A 26135-nucleotide genomic window follows, 5' to 3' on the forward strand; every position below is an offset into this window, starting at 1 on the left:
ATATTAATACATTATAAAGATTTATTATTATATATTTATTATAATCTTTATTAAGATTTGCAAAGCATTTTACTCTTTTTAATTAATTTGATCCTTCATTTAACGGATAAGCGAGGAAGAGAGAGATTAAGTGATTTTCTCAGTCACAAAGCTAAGCAGCATTTGAACTGAGATCTTTTTGACTCCAAGATGGTGCACTATTCCTGCCTCACATGACTTTTGCCTGAAACATAAAAGTGCCTCACAGTTTCAGAGACCAAGAGCTGCAAGGGGCTTGAGCAGCCATCGAGTTTCTCATTTGACAGAGGATAAAAACTAACGCAGGGAGGTTAGTTCACACAACTAGTCTAACACAAGGTTAGTTCACACAACTAGTCTAAGGCAGGGAGGTTAGTTCACACAACTAGTCTAACACAAGGTTAGTTCACACAACTAGTCTAACACAAGGTTAGTTCACACAACTAGTCTAAGGCAGGGAGGTTAGTTCACACAATTAATCTAAGGCAGGGAGGTTAGTTCACACAACTAGTATAACGCAGGGAGGTTAGTTCACACAACTAGTCTAACGCAGGGAGGTTAGTTCACACAACTAGTCTAACACAAGGTTAGTTCATACAACTAGTCTAACACAAGGTTAGTTCACACAACTAGTCTAACACAAGGTTAGTTCACACAACTAGTCTAAGGCAGGGAGGTTAGTTCACACAATTAATCTAAGGCAGGGAGGTTAGTTCACACAACTAGTATAACGCAGGGAGGTTAGTTCACACAACTAGTCTAACGCAGGGAGGTTAGTTCACACAACTAGTCTAAGGCAGGGAGGTTAGTTCACACAACTAAGGTCTGAGGCAGGATTTAAATTCGTTCTTCCAGACTCAATACAGCGTCTGGCATCCTAGTTTTCCTGATAGGAAAAACAAAGACTCCAGACTCCAAATTAAATAACCTTGCAGACTCATTGAAGATTCACCGCAGAGTATGCGAAGTATTTCCGGGACAGGCGATAACAGATGACTGCGCATGCGTAAAAATAGCCAGCCCCGCCCTTATGAAATAAGGGTTTATAATCAAGCCCCTTCACTCTCACTTCTTTAAAAAAAAAAAAGCAGAACGTTCTTCGCCCCCGTCTAACTCTCGGAAATTTAAGGCGTGTTCGAAAAGACAAATCCAGCAGAGGTCGGGCTGGGGACTCGGCTAGGCCTTAAACTTCAACTTTCTGCTCACTTCGTGGTCATAACCCAAACGGGCAGAAAGGGAACAAGGAACCTCTTCCCGCGCATGCGCGGGGCGCTAGTCCGCGAAGATCTCGTAAGGAGAAGCTCCAGTTCTCGCGTCGTCTTCCTTCGGGCTGCACTTCCGGTCGTCGTCCGGGAGCCGCCCTCGGTCCCCGTCCCCTCTGATTTCTGTCACTGCCGCCTTGGCGGCGTGTTGGGAAGAAATGGCCGCGCCGGAGCAGATCCCGTTGTCACGGGGTTGCCAGGGTTCCTCGACGCCGCCTCTGCCGCGGGCCAACCGGACCCTCTTGGTGCGGCACTTGCCGGCGGAGCTGACCGCCGAGGAGAAGGAGCATCTCCTGAAGCATTTCGGTGCCCAGGCTGTGCGGGTCCTGTCTGACAAGGGCCGCTTGGTAAGGAAGGACGAGCACGGGCCGGCCCAGCGGTCCCGCAGGGCCGATCCGAGTCTGAGGGCAGCACGATGGGAACAAGCACTGGGGCTGGGCAGGCTGAGCCGAGCCGGGCGGCCCGCTGTCCGTGCCCTTGTCCTAATCTGGATAACTGCCCTGGGATCTGGGGCTGGCTTTGCGATTCTCGGGACTGATCGGGGGTGGGGGTAGGGCGGCAAGCAGAATGACCCTTGGCTAGTCTTAGTTTACTCCTCTTTAAAAAGAGGACACCTGCCGAAGTATCTAGCCCCAGAGTTCTTTGTGGAGGCGCTAAAGAAAATATGCATTAATTAGCATGTTAAGTAGGAAAGTCATTTGCTCCCACTCCCAACTCTGCAGTGCATCCCAAAACTTAACCCCTTTTTACTGCTTCTACCCTTTCATCCTCCCCTTGTTAATCCTTGATTTTACTGTATTGAAATTTCTGAGGCCAGAAACGTTCATGAATGAAGTGAAAAGTGTTTTGGGGGTCAGAGCTGTGCATTTTACGATTTTCTCGTGAATTTCACAACATCATTGGGAGGTAAATGCAATCCAGGTCTTACATCCAAGACCAGCTATGCTTTAAGGAAGTCATAAGAATCTTGGCTTTGCCACTTAGCTATAGTGAGCCTTGGGCAAGCCACTATTTCCACCTGAGTTTTCTCAACAAATGAAGTGATCTAAGGGATTCTACTTCTTGTAGATCTCATAAAATGATGAAATGGTCCTCATCGTTGCCTTTCTAAGACAAGGTCCAAGGTATAACCAGGAGACTGTTAGCTGTTGGTTTCATTTCTAACCTATTACATTCTTTTGGCAGAATTGAAAAATCAGAATAGTTTTATTAACTAATAGCTATTGGATGAGTTGGAGATGTTCTTTTGAAATTCATTAAAAGTAGTTTTCTCGTACCTTAATATAGAATACTAACATTTTCAATAGATTGAGAAAACAAAGTTTCAGGAAGATGTGTATCAACTCGGTTTAAAAAAATTTCTGTTAACAAATTTGTCTAAAAATGGTTTGGCCTGAGTCAGGTGGTCATTAGTTACCTGGTTACTAAAGGTTATCTGGCAGTTTTAGTTCTTATTCAATTCCTGTTTTTCAGTTGAGAAAAAATTAGGGATCACTAAAGTTAATTGACTTGGCCACAGTTAAATACATAGTAAAGCAGAGCTGGATTTTTATCCCATATCTTTTCTAATTTTACATCTAAAGCTTTCTCTATTAGAAGATAATCCTTATGTGATTCTGTGACTTAGATTCCAGGGTTATGTTTTTCATAAAAGTAAGAAAAGACATACAAATAGATTTAAAAATGCAACTGAAGTACTTCAGTTGAAACTCATTAAAATTAATATTAGTCTGATCCATGTTATCTAAAAACACAAAACTTCATTTTGAGATAACCAAAACCAAAATCTTCGTTCATCTGGCTTCAGTAACTTTTGATATTTGCTACTTTTTATGTTTTATTCTTTTAAACTATAATTTTTAGAATAGACTCTTTCCATGAAGAAAGGGCAAAAGGGAATATATTTAAATAACACCATAAGGAATGATTTTCCTTACTAATGCAAACTACTAATATTTTGTATTGGAAATTATAAAAGCTAAGAGGAACATTAAAATACTATGACTTTTTATTTCTTTTATATAGTTTAATGTGTGGTCTCAGCTTTCCCAGCATCTGATTATTTTGTGACTTTTAACCTTAGTATGGCTCTTGTTTTTTGAGTTTACGTTGGTGCTTATTCAGACTTGTGTATATTATGGTTATCTTTCAGAAACACACTGCTTTTGCAACTTTCCCTAATGAAAAAGCTGCCATAAAGGTATGTAATATTCTTGGTAGTAAACATTTTATTTCTACTTAATCAAATTTGAACTATTGGGCTAAGGTCTGCTGACATATACTCTTGACCTTTCATTCAAATCTCTTTCATTCCTTCCTTCTTCCAACCTCTTAAGGGCATAGAAGTGCTTAGAGGTATTACCTTATGGTAAACATTTTCAAGTTGTTACTGCATTTGAAGAACAGATATTAAATTGTTTCAACAAATGTTTAAATTTAAATATTTAAAAAGTTATTAATCATTGCTTCTGGGCACTGAAGTTCCTGAACAGGAAAGAAAAAAAAAAAACAAGTTGGGATATCCTTCAATGATTTTTCTTTATCCCAGAAACCTAAGTAGTTCTGATGTAGTAGGTAGTTATGGTTGTGGTGGTTCATGTTGTCAAAAGTAGATAGAATAGATTGAATATAAGCCATAATTTGAGCTAAAGTTGAGCCCAGTACTTGTAAAGTATGTGATACTTACTGTTGTGATATGTCACTATTAAGTGTAAATTATGTCCTTAAGTATTTCACTAAGCATTATAAAAACAAAAAATAGCAATAATCTAGTTTTAGGGAGCTAGCAGTTTAGTTGAAGAAACACACTAAGGACATAGATGACTCTTAGTAAAATTTATAAGGTGGTTTGAGAGGAAGATATTAACAGCTGATAACATTGGAAAGTACCTCATGTAGAAGGTACTTGAACTGAGTTTTGGGAATAAATTAGAGATTTTGAGAGACCAAGAGGAGGTTATATAAAGATTATGCTTCAGGTACTGCAATTTGAGGATAAAAATAGTACACAACTCACAAAGTTGCCCATTAAATATTTTTCGACTTCAGTATCATTGATGGTATTTTCTAGTTCTGCCTCTAAAAATAGAAGCTAAATGTGTAAGTAATTCTGTCAAAGACATGTGGGTAAAGCAAACCATTATTATAAAACTGGATTTAAATAACATAATTTCAATAATATTGAAAAAAGTACATTTTTTTAGTTGTTGTAAGTTAAAATTTCTGATGAATCAATTATTTTTTCCCCTCATCCCTCTTACTATCTTAAAGACTTTATTTATTTATTTTTTTAAAGAATAACCATATACTTAAAATTGTGGTCTATTTCAAGAATTGTGACTTGTGAACTTGAATGACAGAGTATTTGGATTTGAAAGCATTAATTCAAAATGTGTTGCTAATAAGTAGATTTTAAATGTTTGTTAACATTTATCAAATTTAACTTTTTTGTTTTGTGTCATTTGAAGGCTTTATCAAGACTTCATCAGCTAAAAGTTTTAGGTCACACTTTAGTTGTTGAATTTGCAAAAGAACAAGACCAAGCGTCTTCCTTCTGTCAGACTTCATATTCAGAGAAAAAGAAAAGGTATGTGGTTTTTAGATTTGTTGTATTTTTTTCCTCTCACATTTTTAGAGTTATTTTAGAACAGAAAATTAAGTTTTGGAGGAGAGGGGAATTGCTTAATAAAGCTTATAGATATTAAAAACCAGTAAGTAAAAAACTTATTTTTATGTAATATTATTTCAGTTCAAACATTTATTTGACAATACAGCACTGAAGAAGAGAATTTACTCTCAATAACGTCTTTTTGGGGGTAAAGGAAGCTTTTCTTAATGAAGCTTGGGGAGTATGTGTGTAAATGGTTTGAGGAAAGAAGAGTGGATTTGGAATAGCTCCTGGGGAGGATGCTATTATTGGGAGTCAATGAGGGAAGAATAAAAGGATTCATGTGTAGTAGTGAGGGTTTAGTTCAGAGTAAATACACATTTGGAATAGACAGAGTAGTCCCAGCTCTTGTGATTTCCTTCAGTATTGTATTACCTGAAGAGAGAAAGAAGTCTGTATTCCTATTATATTGATATTTTTGTGGGTAAGGGAATTGGAAAAGAAAAGACATAAATGATTCTAACATCCCAAATTGAAACTCTGAATGAATTTTTCCTATAGAAATATTCATTACAGATTATGATTAGGTCTTGTATTGTCATTGAATTCTGATTTGATTTTTATATATTGGCTTGGAAATCTAACAGTGCCAATAGAAATTGCTTATTATAGGAAGTGCAACAGAACTCAAACAATGAAGATGTAAACAATCTTTGTTTATAAATAGAGGGAACCATAAACAGGATAAAGGCTAACTTATTTTCCTACAAATGAGGAAACTGAAGACAAAAGAGATTAAATTACTTGATCAAATTTACATGACTAATAAGTGGTAGAGCGAGAATTATAGTCATTTTATTTCCATCCCTTTCTACCCTGTAATTAATTCTCAAACTTCTAGCCTCTATTCTGTTGAAGCTCGTTTCTTACCAAGTACTGATCCTGAATTTGTCTCCATTATCTGCCTGATAATTCTCCTGGACAAGTGCTTTTGAATAGAGCTCTAGGCCTTACCAAGTAGTTGATAAATTCATCGTTTCCAACTTTTAATTAGATCCTATTCCTAATAAATTCATGCTTTTCAACTTTAATTTGACCCTTATTGCAATAAACCAAGTCATTCTTCCCTGATTTTCTCCTTGTTACTCCAACATAAGCTATGCCAAATCTTCTTATTGCTTCCCAAGTTGAGAGTTCCCACAACTTCACCTATACTTTAATCCCTCAGCTGAAGACTTCACCTCTTACCTCGCTGAGAAAATTGAGATTATTCAACACTCACTGTCCTCCCTTTCTCTTCATCTCAGAAGTTCTTGATTTTATCCTTCTCCCTTTGCTCCTTTTTTCTAGTCTTTGATTATGAAATAGCTCTTTAGCCAAGCAAGCACCTCTATATTTGCTCTTGATCCCATCCTCTCTGATCTTTAGAAAGTGGTTCTCTCAGTAACCCCATTATTCAGTCTTCATCCTGATCCTACTCAGCAATTACTTCCCTATTGCTTTTAAACATGACTTTTTGTCCTAAAATTCCTATAATAACAGCATGTTTAACATATCATCCTCTTATCTTTTTCTAGCCAGACTCCTTAAAAAAAACCTGTCTATACTCATTACTTCTACTTCCCATTCAATTCAATCCATTGCAATTTGGCTTTTGATTCCATCCTTCACCTGAAACTGGCCTCTCCAAAGCTACCAGCATTCTCTTAATTTTTAAATGGGTTGTCTTTTTCTCGCTCTTCATCTTTCTTGAATTTTCTGATTTTGATACTGCTAACCTTTCTTAGTGATAAACATTTTTCTTTTGTCCTACCTGTATATCACTCCTTTCTTTACTGGCTTATTATCCATGTTATGCTTTTTAGCTATGGTACATCCTAGGGCTCTGTCCTAGACTCTTTTCTCTCTCTTCTTTGGCAGTCATGGACTTAACATATCCTTAGAGATGATTGTCAGATCTCCATGTCCAGTCCCATTTTCTCCTTGAGCTTCAATCCAATTGCAAATCAGACATTTCAGAATAAATATCTTGTAGGTATCTCAAACTCATTATGTTTAAAACAGGACAACTATCTTTCCCTAAAAATCCACCTAGACTCTGGCTTTTAACACATCTAATGGATATATGTAGACTCCTTAGGCTCCTTAGTTATGGCATATTTTGTTGTTACCTCCATAGCATTTCTTGCATCTTACTCCTTCTCTGCTCATAAGACCCTTATTACCTCTCACTTAGATTTTTGCAGTGGCTTCCTAATTGGTCTCCCTGCCATATGTTTTTCATGACCATACCACATCTCTATTCAATAAACTTCATTGTCTACCTATCGTGGAAGTAAAATTTGAACTCCTTTGTTTCACTTTTAAAGCCCTTTACAGATTGCAGCCCATCTTTCTAGCTTTGTTACATGCTCCTGTCGTTTCCATATTATCAGAGTCAACCAAACTAGCTTTATCTCTGTTCCTCACAGAATTCCCTCTTCCAATCCTGTTATGTACTGCATCCTTGTCGCCATTTCCTTTAATCTTTCCCTTCAAGATTCACCTCAATTCCTGTCTTCTACATGAAACCTTTCCTAAATTTCCTAATTTCAAGTGCCCTCTTTCCTAAATTACCTTATATTTATTAGCTGTATTTACATATTGTCTCCCTTATTTCAAACAAAAGCTCTTTGAAAAGAGGGTGTTTTAAAATTTACATTCCCAGCTTCTAATATCTAGCATCCCAGTGTGTTAAGCACTTAATTTGTTTTATTACTATGTCTATTTAATTTGTTAAAATATTTGACTGGTTTGCCATTTCCTTCTCCAGCTTATTTTACAGATGAAGAACTGAGGCAAACAGGGTTAAATGATTTGCCCAGTAAGCCTCTGAGACTAGATTTAAATTGGAGATAAAAGTCTTACTGCTTACAACCTTAGTATTCTATCCACTTCACTACTAGTTGTCCCAACTTAATAGTAAAAATAGTTAGCTTTTATATAGTCCTTTAAGATTTGGAAACTTTATTCTTACAATAATTTTCTAAGGTACATGCTGTTATCTCCAATACACATATGACATTGGAGGATGACAGGTTAGATGACTTGCCCATGTTTTTACAAAATAGCCAAGCTCAGTATTGTATTAACTGCTTTCTCCCTTAAAAATCCCATGGCTTCTCTAACTATTACATTGAAAGATAACAAGAAAGTCTTAAGGATTGCTATAACTTATCTTTTGTATTTTCTGCAGCATCTAGCACAGTACACTTTTGTTTGTTAGATTAATTAGCTTCAAATGTCATGATTTAGTATTGCAGATATTTTCTTGATAAGATGTTAAAAGTAAGACTAATTTTAATCTTTTATTTTCTAGGTCTGATGAGCCTGTGGAAGAAGATAAAGAAAAAAAAGAGACAAGTTGTTTGACAATAGAAAATGGAATTGCACCAAATCATGGGTTAGTATTCTTTTTCACTTCTTTTTTTTCCCCTCTCTTTTTTGTTGTCGACAGTTTTGTTCTTTTTATGAGATTTCGTGAAAGTGAAATAGTTTTGAAGTTAGAAATTGTTTTTCAGTGCTTGTAAACATGTAATGGGTATCTTATTAAAAACACATTACTTTCCCTGATAATTAGAAAAATATAAATTAAAAGAATTCTGTGGGGACAGCTAGATGGCCCAGTGGATAGAACACCAGTCCTGAAGTCAGTAGTACCTGAGTGCAAATCTGGCCTCATACACTTAAGTCACTTAATCCCAATTTGCCTCAGCAAAAAAAGAAGAAAAAGAATTCTATGCTACCACTTCACATCTTTCAAATTGGCAGAGTTGATATAAAATAAATATGACAAATGGTGGAGAGGGTAGAATATGGAAAAATAGGTACATTAATAACTATAGGTAGAACTTTGACCTGGTCCAGTTATTCGGTAAAAAATTTGGAATCACGTCCCAAAAGCTATTAAACTGTCCATACACTTTGTGTCAGTGATACTGTACTAGATCCTGCTAAAGATTAAAAAAAGAGGAAAAGGACTTGTATACCAGGTTTTTAAAAATGGTTCTTTTTTTTTCTTCTTTCTTTGGACAAGGAATTAGAATCTGAGGGGTTGCCCCCTCCATTTGGGGATTAACTGAACAAGTTATGGTCTGTGCGAGTGGTAAATTATTATTGCGCAAGGCAAAAACCACAATGCCTCTGGTGGCTACAAACTACAGTTGTCTTCTTTGCCCTAGAACTGAAACCAGGAACTCTGCTCTCCAGCAAGAATCCAAAGCCACCATGTCTCTGCCCTTCACTACTGTACTTATCAGGTGTATGTTAGTTCTTTCTCCCCACAGCCACAGCCTGGGCCACCTCTGATCAGTACAGCTTCCATAGTGAAATTTCAGTATTCTATTCAGCAGGCAGACCCCCACCGTGACTACAAAATGAAAGTTTCTAAGACTCAGGCTTCCTTTTAACCCAGTTGCTGGCAGAACTTGTTTGTCGATTCTGCAGAAGTGACCTGGAGGTGTTTGCACTTCACTCAAGCCAAACCTCTGCCCCTGCAGGTCTTGGGGTTTTTTCAAATTTTTTTTGGAGACTTTGGAGACTGTTTTACCAACCATGTTTATTTCTGTACTCTGAGGTGATGTACTCTATTTTTTTTTTTTTTTTTTTTTTGTGAAGGAAATTTAGTGAGTTGAAAGTTTTTTGATCTTCAGCATCTTCCCTGAGAAATATCTTTTTAGAATAGCCTACATTATTGGCTTAAAAATAAGCTGAGCAGCCTGTAAGATAATTTTGTGCAATATAACTTTATGATGTTTTAATTTTTTGTAATGGTAACGTAGTATTTTAATTTTCAAAGCCTTTAACAGCCTTGTAAGATGAGTAATATTAATATCCTTAGCCACATATTTTCACATTATATTCTAAAATGATCAGAACAAATCTCAGTTTACCCCGAGTTAGCATGCCTGCTTTCTTGGCCCCTCTGACATTGATTTATTTTTCTTTTATTTTATCAGTTTGATAGAGGCAATACCAGAAGAATTGTTTTAATGGGTTTTTGTCTGATTATTACTGATTTTGAACATTTTCAAGTAGATATTTAATTTTGAAAAATTGTTGTACCCTTTACTGAAGGAAAGCTGGAAGAAGTTTGTTTTCTATTTATTTTGACAATGTGTTAGTAATTTTAAGTAACTTAAAGTAAAACTTGTTAAAAACTAATTTTTTTTTCTTGTAGGTTAACTTTTCCTCTAAATTCATGCCTCAAATATCTGTATCCGCCACCTTCAAGTACAATACTAGCCAACATAGCAAGTGCCTTGGCAAGTGTGCCTAAATTCTATGTACAGGTAAGTAGTAGAAATTTATACTTTTGAAAATTAATGCTAATTTTGCATGTTGCATCCAGCCTTTAATGACATTGTATAACTTAAATCTTTAAGAATCCAAGGATCAAAGGACTCCAAGAATAGTGAGTTAGCAGTATCATGGCACCCCAGAAAGCTTAATTCAATCTATGATGCATTGAAATACAGGTGTACCTCATTAGGGAAGGTACTACTCCTGCTGTACTCTGCCTTCATCAGACCATATCTGGAAATTTGATTCTAGCCACCACATTTTAAGAAGTCCATTGATAACCTTAAGATCAGAGGGCAATCTTAAGATAGAAAATTTCAAAAACATAGCATAGTTAAAGAAGCTGAAAACTAAACAGCTTAGAAAAGATTTGAAAATGGTAGACACAGTGGCTATTTCTAGTTATGTAAAGGGTTGTCTAGTGGTATAGACTGCTAAAAATGGCTTCAGAGGTAGAACTGAAAATAATGGGTAGAAGTTGTAAATAAGTCGATTTAGTTTTGAAATAAGGGAAAATAATTCTATACTTATTGGCACTATCTAAAGATAAGATATACTCCCTTAGAGTTACTGAGTAGTCTTTCAGAAAGAATTTTTTCCATCTTATTGTATTTATTCATATACGTTATTATATTTGAATTGCCATGAATTTAGAATTAATTTGACTTGTGTCGCTTATTCCTTTATGATAGAAATAATTATTAAATAACCAGTTATTAGTATTGGAGAAATCCAGGAATTTTTCTCTTTGTATTTCCTCTTCTAGATTAGGTCAAAACTTTGTTTTCTGAGTGGAGGGTGGACCCCTTTGTCTAGACTAGTCTAGATGGAGGGGTAAGTAGAGATAAGTCTTTTTCTCCAAGACATGGTCAATCTTATTTCTCAGCTCCTCATTAGAATATTCATTCTCTCATTTCTTGTTAACCAATTAGAGTTGCTTTCCACCCTCAGGTGGATCTTCTTTACCAAAGGCTTTATAAGCTTTCAAAGTTTTTCAAGGTCTTTTTTAGTCACTGAGGGGAATAACTGACCTTATTTTATTATCTGCTAGTCAAAATTAAAATCAATTTACCTAGAAATTCTCTTAGAAACTGTCACTTCCCACATTTAGAATAGCAGTAATATTTAATGTGAGATTATAAGATGATGAACTTGATTATTTTGACTATAATTTTTTAAAAAAATTCTTTTCTGGTATCAATTCAAAAAGTAGTGTCATCTACTAATTTTAATGTGCCTATTACTTTAAAAATCTATAAAGCACTTTAAAAAGACACTGAAAAGTATTTTTCATTCAGCAAATACTAAGAAGACATAATCACATTTGCAGTTGAGTAATTTATATATTCTCAGAGTTAAGGTTAATTACTAAACATTCAATGAATATGTATAATTTTAGAAATACATAGAAAACTTCTTTTACTATTGTCTATTTTATTATTATATTATAGGAAAATTCTTTGGTATCTCAGTAAATAAACTCTGTGGATAGGGTTGGGATTAAAGATGGATTTATTTTCTATTAAATGTTATTATACAGTTCAAATGTAATTTTAGATATATGTTAATCATTTTAATTCCAGATTATTTAGGAAAGTGTTTTATGGGTTGTTTTTGTTTTGTTTGTTTTTTAAGGTGCTTCATCTTATGAATAAAATGAATTTACCCACACCTTTTGGACCAATTACTGCCCGACCTCCTATGGTAAGAATATATTTCAGTTATAGTGATCTTTAGTGATGAAAGAATAAGTACTGACACTGGTTCAAGTTTCAGATAATGAAGATCACAATATCTGGGAATTTAAAACCGGAGATGGCAAAAAAAAAAAATCACAAACAAGGATATACCTCATAAAACATAAAAAAGTAACAGGGGAAATAAACCTGTAAAAATCTTTGTTATGAGATCTGATTTATATAAAGGTTATTAGATACAAAATTGAAAAGATAGCAATGATGGGAAAAATGGGTTAGATTTAGAATAAGAGAGTCTTCGTTTGAACTAAAGCTCTGAAAGCCCCCCTGTTATGTCATAATCTCCTTGGACCTTAGTTTGTTCATTGATAAAGTATCAAATAAAAAGGTAGCATTCATGATACTACCCTCCACTCACTTTTTAAAGTATTATTTTTTAAGGCTACTGAAGAGATTTTATCAGCTAGCAATCTATATGCTTATTTTATCTCTAAAACAATATGAGAATAATCTATATCTATATATACATATATATATGTTACTGCTTAATAAAAACAAGTTTGTGTAATCAGTTTTACAGAGTGTATTTTCAGACAACCAATTCAAAGATTCCATGTTCTGTAATGTTTTGCATATTAGTCTACATTGAGTAGACTTTTGGCTGCCATATATCTGTTAAGAATAGGGATTAAAGATTTATTGGCTTATTATTTCCATTCTCCTTTACCCTTATAGTTTTGATGATTATTCTGGAACAATTTACTTCTCCTAAGAAATATTAATGATCAGAGTCAGTATCTTTATATTTAATCTCCCATTTTTTCAAAATTTAACTATTTTGATTATGATATATCTTTCATAGTTTACATAGTAAACTATACACAGTATTATCTTTTCATCTTTATCCTAATTTGTCATTGATTTTACTTTTTTGTTGGATTATTGCACACACTTCATTTAGAAACAACTCTTTAAGTTAGTACTAATCAATTTTCTATCATAATATAAGCACTTTTACTTTTTGCATTTCAGAGCTTATCTCTAGGACTTTTAGATTAATTTTGATGGAAAAATAATAATTGTAGGATCATATATTTAGAATAGGAAAGAACCTAAATGAGGTCAGAAAAGTTTATTTGCCCAAGATTATACAAATAGTATGCCATAATTGGAACTCATTTTCTTATTTTAAATCTAGCATTCTTTTCACATCATTGATGAGTAATCTAGAAACTTTTGATCTCATTCACTAAATGTCAGTAATTAATATTTCTTGTCATCTTTTGACACAATAAAATCTAATTTGGCCCAATCTGTTTGCTTCCCCAAGCAGAACTTTTCAAATGTACTTTTCTTGAGCTTGCAATTTACCTATGACCCTAGTTTCATTTATAGTCAGAATGTCAATATTGATGTATATCCTGTTTAGTATAAATAATGAGTCCCCTGAGGTGGTTGCATGTTTTTGAATTCACACTTTGAAGTTATCATTATACAAAATGTGGAAATTGTTTCTGCCATATGTAATGAATTAAAATAATGGGGGCCACCACAAGGGATTCGTTATTTAGATTAACTCAGGACCTAGTTGCTGTTCCTCTAGTAATATATTTACTGCTTGGTCAGTTTTCAGTTAGAGATCCAACAATTAATTGATCTTTATATCTCACCTATATGCTCCTTTATGCATTTTGCTCCCTTTTCCACTACTTCGTTACTTTATTAATGAAGTAATTCGAATATTGAATTCCATAGTCCTAAATAATTTTCTTTGTTTGGGGCTTGTTCTAATCAAAAAGAAAGTAAACGATTGGTGATTAGTGTCTTTGGACTTATCTAATGATCCTTGTTAAAAGTAGATCCTAAAGAAATTTATGTCTTTTTTAGTTAAATTTATAATTCACGTTTTATTACAGTAATATGTTTTGGATCTTTTCATTAGTATGAAGAATATATGCCAGTGCATGTGCCTCTTCCCCCTGTACCTCCTTTACCACCTGAGGAGCCTCCTGTACCAGAAGAAGGTGAAGGATCTAATGGAGAAGAATCAGAATATGAAAGTGGTGATGATGAAGCCCGTGAGAGGTTTGTAATAAAAAATTTTAGGTGTGAAAAATTTGAAGTAGTACTACCAGGAGCAGTTAAAGCTGGTATATTGTGTGAATCAAGGAGTTTTAAGCTGCAGTGGAGACCATGCTAAGTCTGTCATCAATATCCCTGGTAATGCAGAATTTTTGGCCTAAGGAAGTACAAACTAGTTTAGGTTAGAAACAGAGCAAATAAAAACTCATATGTCCCTCATTTAGTTAGGTCCTTTAAGTGTCTAATAGACTGCAGCCTCAGTGAGAAATGGAAACCCAGTTTCAAAAAAAAAAAACAAAAAAAAATCGGAAAGGATAAACTTCTGGCAAAACCTCGTTTTTCCTGTTAAATAGTGAAGTTGAGAGGGAATGAGTATTATAAATGGCTTAAAAACAGAATGTTTGGAACTTAAAACTCGGGAGCATGATTTGGAACCAATATGAGAAGAGTAAGTGGAATTTAAAATAGTAAGGGTCCAGTTGAGATTAGCATGCATTGAAGGTAGATGAAGGTAGCACACCTCCAGTTATCTGACTTCCTCCATTATTTTTGGAGATTTGTGAGTAGGAATGGAAAAAGCATATGTGGAAGTAATCCAGAGTTGGGACTTGCAAAAGAATGGAACAAGAGATTCAAGGATAAAAGACCCTAAGGTTCAGCTAGTTAATGAAAATACACTTAAATCATGGTAATTTAGATTTTGATATTTAAAAGGATCAGAATTAAAAGTTGGGTGGTAATAATTGATCTTTATATATCACCTTAGAAAAGCAACATCAAGAAATAGGAAAAGATATGTAAGTACTAAGCATTCTAGGCAAGGAAAAGATTTCAGGATTAGAGAGTAAGTAGTGTAGGAATAGTGTTTGCTTGAATGATGTCCATTGTAGACTGTATTTAGACAGTATTGAAGTAGGGTCAGAACAGATAGGGATCTGGGTCCTAGAAGTGTGGGATCTAGGTTTGGAGTGACTGGATAGAAAGAATTAAAATACAGTTTTATGGAGAGACTAATAATTAGGAGAGCTGCAGACTTTAGTTATTAGGAAGTAATGACAAAAGGATTCTTTATTTCCTGAGTGAGTTTAATATTTGGCTTATGGGCTTTCTCTTCTCCCCAGCACCTGACCTCATAGAAGGGAATTTCAACATATATATTGAACTTCCTGAAACAGCCTAACCTAGTTTTTCAGTGTACTCTTTGCATATGACTTAGTCCTTTATCCTACATTAGCTATACACAGAGTCATGTCCTTGGTGTTGCCATTACTTATGTATGCACTACTTCTATCTTGAAGTCTAAATTCCCTTTCCTCCAAACCATGATCTTTGTGTTCACCATAATCTCTAATTCCTTAATGTTGATTTGTTTTATTTTCACCTGGGCTACTATCTACTGGCTGTATTGATGTCCCTTCCTTATTTTGACTCTTTAATGAATTATTTCTACTCTATAGTCTTCTCTCTAGTACAGGCCTCATCCTTTGTGATGTGTCAACCTCCAGCCTTGGATGGATTGATTATTCTCACTATTCTTTGTCTTCATTCCTATTCAAGTGCTATAGAACAAAGCTAAAGAAAATCATTGAGTTATGCTAACTGAACTAGCTATGAATTTATATTACATCATCTCAACAGTAAAAACAGTTCCTTTATACCTTTATACCTCTCTAATTGATTCATTATCCCACTTCCCACAGAGGCTTTTCATCCTTCAAACCTTCCTCTACCCTCGCTTAACTTAGCTGAGAACTTTGCCTCATATTTCACTGGAAAAATTGAGACTATTCGGTCTTTCTCTGAGAGCTATCATCTCATTTATTGTCTCAAATCTCCATTTTGTGATTAAATTTGAGAAGGCCATATATAACCAATGTTTCTACTTGGCTTTATTCTTATTCTTTTAGCTTTCTACCAACTGATTTTCAGCTTTATTTAATTCAAACTTCTGTTTCCAAAGTGATCATTAATAAATTATTCCCAAATCAAGTGGGATCTTCTCAGCTTTCATTCTTGACCTCTTTGCAGACATTGATACTTTCAATCACCTTCTTCTTGTCATTCTTTTTTCTCTTAAGTTTCTCTGACTATATCCTGATTTTCCTGCTTGACCTTTACTGAATCTCTATCTAGATCAGACCTGTCAACAATGGTAGTTCCCAAAAACTCTGCCATGGCCCCCATTCTCTTTATCAGTACTGTTTTACTAGTTCCTTATATTTGTCATTCATTAGCTTCCATGGATTCCAAAACTATGTGTTTTTTATTTTGTTTTTTTGGTGGTGATACTTAGACCCTTTTGTTCTCCCCTAATCTCTATCTCTAGCTCTATATCTCTATTCTATATCTCATTCTATATCTCAAACTGTACATTTCATACACATTTTAAAATCAGAATGTTCAAAACTGAACTTCTCTTTCCCCATAGACCTCTCCCCTTCTAAGCCATCTTGCCACTATGGAGAGGCTATTGTCTTCCCTATCACCTAGATTTATAATCTAGGTGTTACGCTTGCCTCATTCTTCATATTCAATTTGTTGCCAAATCCATTCGATTTTATTTAATTAGATTTCCCTTTCTCTGACATTGTTAAGACCCTGATGTGGATCTTCATTACCTTATCCCTAGATTATTGCAATAGTTGTCTGGTTGATCTCCTATTCCAGCCTGTCTTCCCTTTAGTTGTCAAATTGTTCTTCCGAAAATACAGTATCAACAATACCCTAATCAAAAAATTCCACTTCCTGTTTATCACCACAAGGATCAAATATAAGTCTGTGTTTGCTGTGAAGAGCCCTTTATTACCAGTTTCTTCTTAACCTTTCAATCTTCTAACATTTTACTTACTTGCATATACACTACAGTTCAATGATAATGACTTTTTGCTTTTTGTTAAACATAATATTCCATCTTATGACTATGAACATTTTCATTGCTTTTCCCCTATATCTGAAATGTTCTCCTTCCTCATCTCCATCCCTTAATTTCCCTGGCTTCCTTCAAGTTCCAATTAAAAAAAAAAAAAAAAAACCTTCTCTACAAAGAGATTTTCCTGACCCCGGTTAATACTTGTCTTCCCTCAGTTGATTATTTCCAATTTGTGTGTGTGTGTTTATATTTGTATATAGTTGTTTTCAAGTTGTGTGCCAGCTCTTGGAGATCAGGGAATACCTTTTGCCTTTCTTCATAACCTCTAGCACTTAATGCTGTGGCTAGCACATAAGGACTTAAATGGCTTTAGACTGATAGAAGTATTTGGTTGAAGTGTGCATACTTTTTAATTGTGATTTTCTTTAAAAAATTTTTCTTGAATGATCTTTTGCTGTATGAATGATGACATGTAGATAAATCTTAGATAAGGAAAATGTAATGTTTTCTAATTTAGGATGACAAAACTGATGGAATTAGCTAATTTTCAACCTAAAAGACCAAGAACTGCAAAGCAACGGCGTGTAAGGAAAAGGCAAAAGATAAAGGACATGTTGAATATGCCTGCATCTACTTCCCATAGGTAATTTAAAGAGTTTTTCACTTTTTTGAGTTTTTTTTTTTTTAAGTCAGACTTGTGATTTCATTACTTTCTAGATTACAAAGTAACATTATGAAATACGAGTTATATCTCCTAAGTTTGAAATTAATAGCCATGGCCTTCTTCTTTAGGGAGATTTCATTAAAGATGGTTAAAATAAATTGTGATATGATACTCAAGACATTTCCATTGCATTGATAATAGAATTTGATTTAGAAATATTTGGGTTTCAAGTTATAGTTAATTTTTTTTTTTAATTCTTGAGGGTTTTTTTTTTTTAAGACATTTAAAAAGTAATATTTTCTTTCTTTCCTCCATACCTCCATTATTCTATCTCAGTGTTGCATCATCACCTAAGACTTCTCATTTTGTTTACCTCTAAGTAAACTCACCCCAAAAACATTTAAATGTTTGGATTTTCCTTTAATCAAATTCTGCTCTGAATGCTTAACTAATAAAAAGGTTTGCGATATACTTACTAATCAAGAAAAGTCTTGATACTGATATTCAAGAATATACCTTTATTTTACTTGATAATTAAATTTATCCTCTTACATTTTATATTGCTGTCTTTGAAATTCTGCCACCATTTTTTAATTCTCATTAAGTATGAATAATATAAGAGAAATTATTTCACCTTTGTGGTTGTAATTTCAAAATACCCAAAATAAGTACAGTGTTCTTAATTAAAATAATTTCAGAAATCCATCTGTAGAGAAACTTGGATTACATAATATTATTTCACTAACTGGAAGAGTTGTTTTTCTCCACTTAGGTGAGACTAATCTAGTGTTACTTTTTTTAAAACAGTAATTTACACCCTGCACTATTACCTTCAGATGTGTTTGAACAGCCACAACCTGTAGAGCATAAAAAAATAGAATTCAACATATCTTCTGGGATACCTTCTGCATTTGTAAAAGATTTAGAGGGAAGACAAAATAATGGTAAGGAGATTTTACAGTTATTTTAAATTAGTTATGCAAAATCAGGTTAGGTTTCTTTTTAACGTGTTTTATTTGGTAAAAGATAAAATATTGTATGTGTATATGCATGCATATGTGTATGTGTGTGTTTATAGATGTTTCTTAATGTTTTATTGTACTTAAGTTGTATTTTATATATCTAATTTGTGTTTTTTATTAAAATCACTAAATGATGGGTGTGAAGGAGGTGTGTGTGTGTGTGTGTGTGTGTGTGTAGTAACTTTCTGCCATACATGGAAATTGATTTGAATGCTAATATACTCAGGCTACATAAAAGTAACATTTAGTTCTGGGCATATAGGTCACAGATTCAAAATATTGTAGAATTAGAAGAGGTATTAGATATATTCTCACTCTTTTTATAGAAAGCATAGAAGTCTAGAAATATAAAATCATTTATCGGGTTTATATAACTTTTATTAGTACAGATCTAAAATTGAAATTTAGTTGATAATTATAGGTACACTTTACCATATATTTTTCGTCTTAAAGCTTAGAATTTTTCTAAATTAGATATTTATATGAATAATGTTAATACTGAATTACTTTAGATTTGTCTGCTCCTGGAGATACAACTAATGAAGGATTTGGAAAGATCTTTCCAACTCCCATTCTGAATGACAAAGAGGAGATTCAAGAAGACTCAGATGACATACCAGCAGAATTTGTCTCTAGAAAAGAGTTGGAAAAAGGCAGAATTTCTAAAGAAGGTAATCATTTGGTTTACATAGCTTTTTCAGCATCAAAATAAAAAAAATTTATGCTGGTGAAAGTGAACAATTGAACTCTTTGGTCTGAATCCCTGATGTTCTTAAATTTGAATGGGGTGTGTGTAATTATACTAGAAATACACTTTAAATAAAATTAAGAAGTTATTGTGAAGACTCTACAATTTTGGACTAAGCAAGGAGCTCTAGTAGTTGAAGTGCTGAATTGTTCCCTTAAAGCCATTTAAACTTTTTCATTTCTTGATCATTATTTCTCTGAAAGAAACCAGAATTGTTAACACTGCTGGCAGTGTTTAGCACATAATAAACAGTTATTAAACTAATAAAAGAGATCATAATGGAAATGTCTACAATACTTGAGTAAACTTTCAAATGCTTTATGAAAAGTAGTTGACTTTCTAATTATTTTAACTTATATAAAACATTCCATTTTGCAGCATCCTTTAATCCCTATTGGTTGAATTTGACATAATTCTAACCAAATTAATAAACAGAAATTCAAGTGTTCCTTAATTAAAATGTCACAGTATTTTCTGTCACTTAACCATAGTTGATATTTACATAGCGATTATTATGTGCCAGATTACAGTTCTCATTTGATTTTCACCACAGCCATGAAAAACTAGGTGCTATTATTATCCTCATTGTACATATGAGGAAACTGACTCAGAGAGTTTAAATGACTTGTCCAAGGCTAATAAGTGTCTGAGGCTAGATTTGAGCTTGGGCTTTCCTGATTTCAGACCTGGCAACTCAATCCACATATACTTTATAGTTTCGGTGTATGCTGCAATTCCCAACTGAATATTGAAGTCTGTGTTATTTGGAATTGGTTGCTTAAGACTTGGTGGAAATTGATTGAAACATTACACTTTTCTCTTTCTTTTCTATTCATTGTTTCAAGAAATGGAAACACTTTCAGTTTTCAAAAGTTATGAACCCGGGGATCCAAATTGTAGGATTTATGTAAAGAACTTAGCAAAGCAAGTTGAAGAAAATGTAAGTAGAATTCCATAAATTAGTCTTCTAAAAATTTTTATTTTTGGCTTCCTTGTGACTTTTCTTTTTTCCACCTTTTTGATGAAATTCTAGGATCTTAAGTTTATTTTTGGAAGATATGTTGACTTTTCATCACAAACAGAACGAATCATGTAAGTCCTCTCATTTATCCTCATTTCTTCCTTACTACTTTCCCCTCTAAAACAAAGTGAGTTAGTGAGATCATGATCCATTTCATCATTAGCATCTTTCATTAAATTTAAGGACTTTGATCCCAGCAACTTTCAAAATTAATGGCATGGCTAATTAGCATCTAGATTTAGCATTCTTCTTTAACAATCCCTTTTGGCTCAGCAGAACATTGTTTTAGAATATAATTATTTTTGTTAGGAAATGTGATTTGTTAATTTCTGCAGCATGGTACATGGAGGGGATTTCCTTTAAAGTTTCAGATTTCTGACTTAAGCTTTTTGATCTAGGGAAAATGATCTTCGGGTGAACAGTAGCCCCCTAATCCAACCTTTGAATTCGTAGAAAGGCAGAAATAAGAAAGAGGAGGTAATGAGACACTTTTAGGGAGAAATTGTTGAGATTGAAGAATAGTTACTCTATTTTTCTAACAACCTATTTATATCATATGCCCTGGAGCACACAAAGTATATCTTGTTTTGAGAGATCTATTCTAAGATCTCATAGTAGTAAACTCTTTTTCAAAAAATAAAGAAAGATTGTATTATTTGAAAAAAACAATCCTTTCTAATAAAGAAGAGAAAAAATAAAAGGAAAAAATTCACAAGTAAATGTCATATAGAAAGTATGACTTGGTGTTAAAAAAAAAAAAAACTATTAGTTAAATAGTTTTAAAAAAACTATTTAGCTTTTATAGTTCTTATTAGTTTCAAAAGAAATTTTCTGCCAATAAAGTTAGTTTTAAATCTTCCTTTGCTATTAAGGTGTATATTGTGCCTTCATTACTGTCCTTGAAACAATATTGAAAGCCAACTATCTTAATAGTGGTATAAACTTGTATATTACTTTCATTTGCCATGAATTTAACTTTTCAGAAAGAGTAAGATTCTAATTGAAGATTTTATAGTAGGTACCTGCAGTGCTAAGTTTTTATGTCTTTGTACTAATAATTGTAGCAGTTTGATTTGTTACCATTTTCTATATCTTAAACTAAAATTCAATATTTTGAACACTCAATTTCAAAACCAGGATTTGGGCATTGGTTCTATAAGAGAACCAGCATGTGATAGGAATGTTGCTTAACTAATGAACCTGTTTCTTCAATTGTTTTCATAAGAAGACTAGTTCTCTCTAACATCTTGCTATTATTTTCTCTTAGAAAATTTAATATCCCTTCTTGCCTTGGGTGTTGGTTTTTTTTCTGTCTTTGTTAGAGTACACTAACCCCATGTATTTCAATAATGGAATACTGCTAACATGAAACAAAATATTTACAACATATGAATACCATTTTAGTTACTATTTTTATAGCTTCTAAAGTTTCAAACATACCTAATTTTAAAAAATCCAATAAAACTAGGTTAGCTATCTTTAAGGACGTTTTTTAGAACAGAGTGTAGATATGTGGTATTAGAAAATGAACTAATGGAGAGACTGAGTTGTACAGCCACTTTTCCATGTATTTAAATCAATTGAACAATTTTGGTTGATGTTAATTTGAAATAAAACTACGTTTTTCATATATTTTTCTAGGTTTGACATACGCTTGATGAAAGAAGGTCGCATGAAAGGCCAAGCTTTTATTGGCTTTCCAGATGAAAAGGCTGCAGCTAAAGCTTTAAAAGAAGCTAATGGATATGTGCTTTTTGGAAAACCCATGGTTGTCGTATCCTTTTTAAAAGTTATGTCTTTTGTTGTTTAGGCTATGTAGTTACATTTCTGGTACCCTGTTATAGGATAAAGGTGAAAAAAGTATTGCTGGTTTTTGTTTTTGTTTTTCAAATGACATCTGACATATAGAATAAGGATAATGTCAGACCAATCATTTATTAGGAAACAGTTAGATTTATGGGTGACCAGACTATTAATCTAAGTGTAATTTATATAGTAAATATCTTTTATTCCCTGAATTTGCTTGGTTATAGGACTAGTGTTGACTTCCACCATACAGCAAGATTCACTGGGAATTAAAACAATATTTATTAGGGTCTTAGTATGTGCAAAGTGCATGTGATACAAAGAAAGATGTACTGGTCCCTGCCCTGGTTTACATGTTGACTAATTTTAAAACTTCAAAGTTCTTTCCATTATGTTTGTTCCTGATTACAGGATAAACTTGAAAGCATTTCAGGCCTTTGCTCATATACTTTCTTAGAGCAGGCCTAAGCGTTGGCCATATTTAAATATTGGCCCTTGAACTATTGTGTATAGATCTTCCATTTTCTTTCCCTTCCTTACTCCTTACATTTATGAGAGAAGTCTTAAATGAAATACATATGCCTTAAAACTTTTGAGGGGAATTCTGCAGAAAGTGTTATGTGTATAGCATTAGCTTTTAGTAGCTAGTTCAGCTAGTAAAACATGTACATGCTAGACTAGGAAAAATTATAAATAGAAAATAAGGAACTATCATAATTTTACAATGCTTCCTAAGATTATGGGATTTAGAGCTAGGAGAGACCTTAGGTATCTGTCATTTAGTCCAGGGATTCATCTTTTTTTGTGTGTCATGGACCTCTTTTCTGAATAATGTTTTTAAACACACATTATGTTAAAATTTCTGACATATTAGACCAACTTGATGGACCTCAGATTAAGAATACCTAATCTAGCCCATCCTTTTATATTTTTTAATATGAGAAAAATGGGTCCATGGAGGCCAGGTAACATTCAAGATTTGAAACCAGACCATCCTACTCTTCTCCCACCTAAATATCTCCAGTCCTTTCAATTGATCCTCTTATAGCATGTGATATAAGGGATTAAAAAAAAAAGTGGAATGAGAATCAGGACTAGAATGTGGAATATATAAGATTTATAAAGAATAGTAGTAAGAAGCAGTCTTAAATCTAATACAGCTTTGTTGTTGTGTGATTTTACAAGAATTGGATGAAAGCCATTAATGGATATTCCAAAGAATTTAGAACTTATATCAATATCATTGACCTTCCTAAGAAAATGTAACTTTCATTTTTCTGTAAAGTAATCCTTAATACATTATTTAGCAATTTGCTCGATCTGCTAGACCAAAACAAGATCCTAAAGATGGAAAAAGGAAAAGATAGATAATTGCTGAAGAATTGGTAAGTATGAACTTTTATGTAATAAAGGGAAATTGTCATTCTTTAAAGGGAAATAAGGAGAATATACATATTAGAGTGGTAATTAAAATATCTCGAGTTTTTTTTATTTTTTAAAGACCTTTTGTTTCTTTGGGGGACAGCTAGAAAAACCATAGCTATTGATTTTGAAATAATTGTAGAATCATGTATGAACACTTATGTTTGCAAGAGAAGGGATTACAAAACAAGTTTTACAATGATAAGCTCTTCCAAATTGTTTCTCTACATACTGACAATTTAAGATCTTGTATAGCAGCTGAAGAGAAAGATAAGTTCACTGAGTTTAGTAGTTAAAAACTTTGTAAAACTTAGTTATGTAAGTCATATATGGAATATGTAAGTCATATATGGAATATGTAAGTCATATATGGAAAATAATTATGAACATTTCACAAAATGAAAGTTAGGTATAATTTAGGGAGTTACATATCTTGCATATGTCAAGCTTATCCTTCCATAGTATTAGGCTGTATTTAGTAAAACAGAAACAAAAATGGTTTATAAAAGCCATATAAAAGTTACCTGCTTGATAATAGCATTAAGCATTTTTATTTAGAAAGCTTTTTTGAGTGGTTTCCTGCTTCATCTTTCTGTGGGAAAAATGTTAGAAGTATTGATACTGAATTGAAATGTAGTCATTTTATTTGTTTTTTAAAAACAAAGCAAAAAATTAACCTTACCTTTGTGGATTGAAGAAGAGACTAAATGATGGATCAAGATGACCAAAGCTTTCATCTGAAATGAAAATTGTAGTACTGTGTAATAGTCACTCAGTAAAATGCTGTAGATATTTGTATTTCTTTACTTTCCCAATTTTGTTGTAATCAGAAGTTTCTCAAATATCCTAGAGTGACAGGCTTAATATTTTAATGGACAGAACATACTCATTTATGATAGAATATCAATTCTTTATAAATCTAATGCTGAAAAATAAGGAAAATTAAACTACATTCTGCTGTTCTTCTTTAGAAGCATTCCTGCGTAAATACTGCAGTAATACTGTCATGCAAAGTGTATCCTTTCTTGTTGTATCCTTTTTTGGGGCAGTACTTTTTTGTAGAAATCTTTTCTTTCTTTTTATTTTTTTTCCCATAATGTAGATTGGAGATTAACTTTGCATTCTAGAAATAATATGTTTAATGTAGGTTGAAGAAAATTTGATATTCTTTCCAGATACTAATGTTTAAATTTGTCTATAATTTAGATTTGTCTATAATGTGCTTCATTTTAAGAAAAGTCATTCCAGGGAAAGTTAGTGAATCAGGTCATCAAATTTACTACAGGATAATAGTTGCTTTTTAACTCAGAATTTGATCTTAGTTATTATATTTGTCTTCCTGAAATTTAATTTTTGCAATTTATGGACTTGGTTTTAAAACACTTGGTTTGGCTCTTTTTATATTTTTATGTAGTGTAGTATAGGAAATATATCAGTACTGCTTGAAAGGGAAAATTAAAATTTTAGATTGTAAAATATATTATAGAAGACTCAACAAAGTTTATTTCTAAAGATTGTCTATTTCTTGGCTTTTTAAATGATGGAAATACCAAATGACAGTCTTGCTGTTTAACAGCACCTTACACCCAGGATATTAATATTTTTTTAATTCCTTATTGAAGGAAGTAGCAAATAGATCATCCCTTAATAGGGCAGTAGACAATTGGAAACATCTTTTATGATGGATACATATTCGAAAAAGAATATAATTAATCTCTTTATGTCGATTAATGATGGTAGCACAGTATGTCTGCTAAAGCATAATATGTTAACAGCCTATTGGCTTCCAAAGCCCTTCACCTTACCATCTCAACATATTAAAAGTTGTTTATGTAGAAGGTGTGTATAATCTTCCTTGCACCTATAGTCTGGCGCAAAGTATACATTTTATTAAAATGCATATTGATTTGATTGGCACAGTGTATTATTGTACACAGTGCTTAATAAATGTTTACTGAGTAAAAACCAACTTTTACCCATCCTCCACCTTTTGAAAACATTCTTAGAGCTCCACATTTTTAACTAATAAACTTAGTAAATTCTAGAAACAGTATAGTTTTTAATTAATTAGTTGTCATTAACATTTGTGTATAGATAGGAAAAAAAGACCAATAAAGTAAAGTGTGAATTCATGATAATTATTTATATTGCTTCTTGGGACCTTAAAATATATTTAATTTTGGTTCTTTGATTCACAATTTTAGTTCACATAAGCTGTGATTACCTATACAAATTAAATTATATTGTCAAACTGACGTGATTCACTAATTTTCTAAATACTGAAATTGTAGTTTTCTAATACATTTATATTATATAAAATATGTTTCTATTAAAATAATTTTCATTTTTGATGGGCTTTTATGGTGTTTTAGGTTCCTTTTGAATTCCATATCTTTCAAGCATTCTCCAGCTTTGAGAAGAAGAAACTTGACCATCTGGACTCTTGAATTGTGCGTAGTAGCTTTTAGAATATATTTAAAAACTAAATGAAATGCATTTAAATCTTATTGGAAGATATACAGCAAATGTGTTTTAGTCAACTCTCAGTACTCCAATAAATTATTTTCTTTCCATTAA

The 26135-nt window shown here is 33.0% G+C and overlaps 1 protein-coding gene across 2 annotated transcripts; it reads left to right on the top strand.

The window, feature by feature from the left end:
• Window positions 1-1438: 1438 nt before the first annotated feature.
• RNPC3 (RNA binding region (RNP1, RRM) containing 3) lies at window positions 1439-26135 on the top strand. 2 transcript variants are annotated; one of them, XM_012549543.2, is made up of 15 exons: window positions 1439-1627; window positions 3433-3480; window positions 4748-4866; window positions 8246-8329; window positions 10106-10217; window positions 11863-11931; window positions 13867-14009; window positions 17393-17518; window positions 18347-18483; window positions 19074-19232; window positions 20155-20249; window positions 20343-20401; window positions 21972-22104; window positions 23444-23521; window positions 24530-26135. In XM_012549543.2, the coding sequence occupies exons 1-14, from the start codon at window positions 1439-1441 to the stop codon at window positions 23501-23503; spliced, it is 1533 nt and encodes a 510-aa protein (XP_012404997.1). In that variant the 3' UTR covers window positions 23504-23521; window positions 24530-26135. The 2 variants fall into 2 exon arrangements, with proteins under 2 accessions (XP_012404997.1, XP_003769753.1); XM_003769705.4 differs by having other exon boundaries at window positions 25931-26135.

The sequence above is a fragment of the Sarcophilus harrisii genome, chromosome 4 (assembly GCF_902635505.1).
Source record: "Sarcophilus harrisii chromosome 4, mSarHar1.11, whole genome shotgun sequence".
NCBI lineage: Eukaryota > Metazoa > Chordata > Mammalia > Dasyuromorphia > Dasyuridae > Sarcophilus > Sarcophilus harrisii.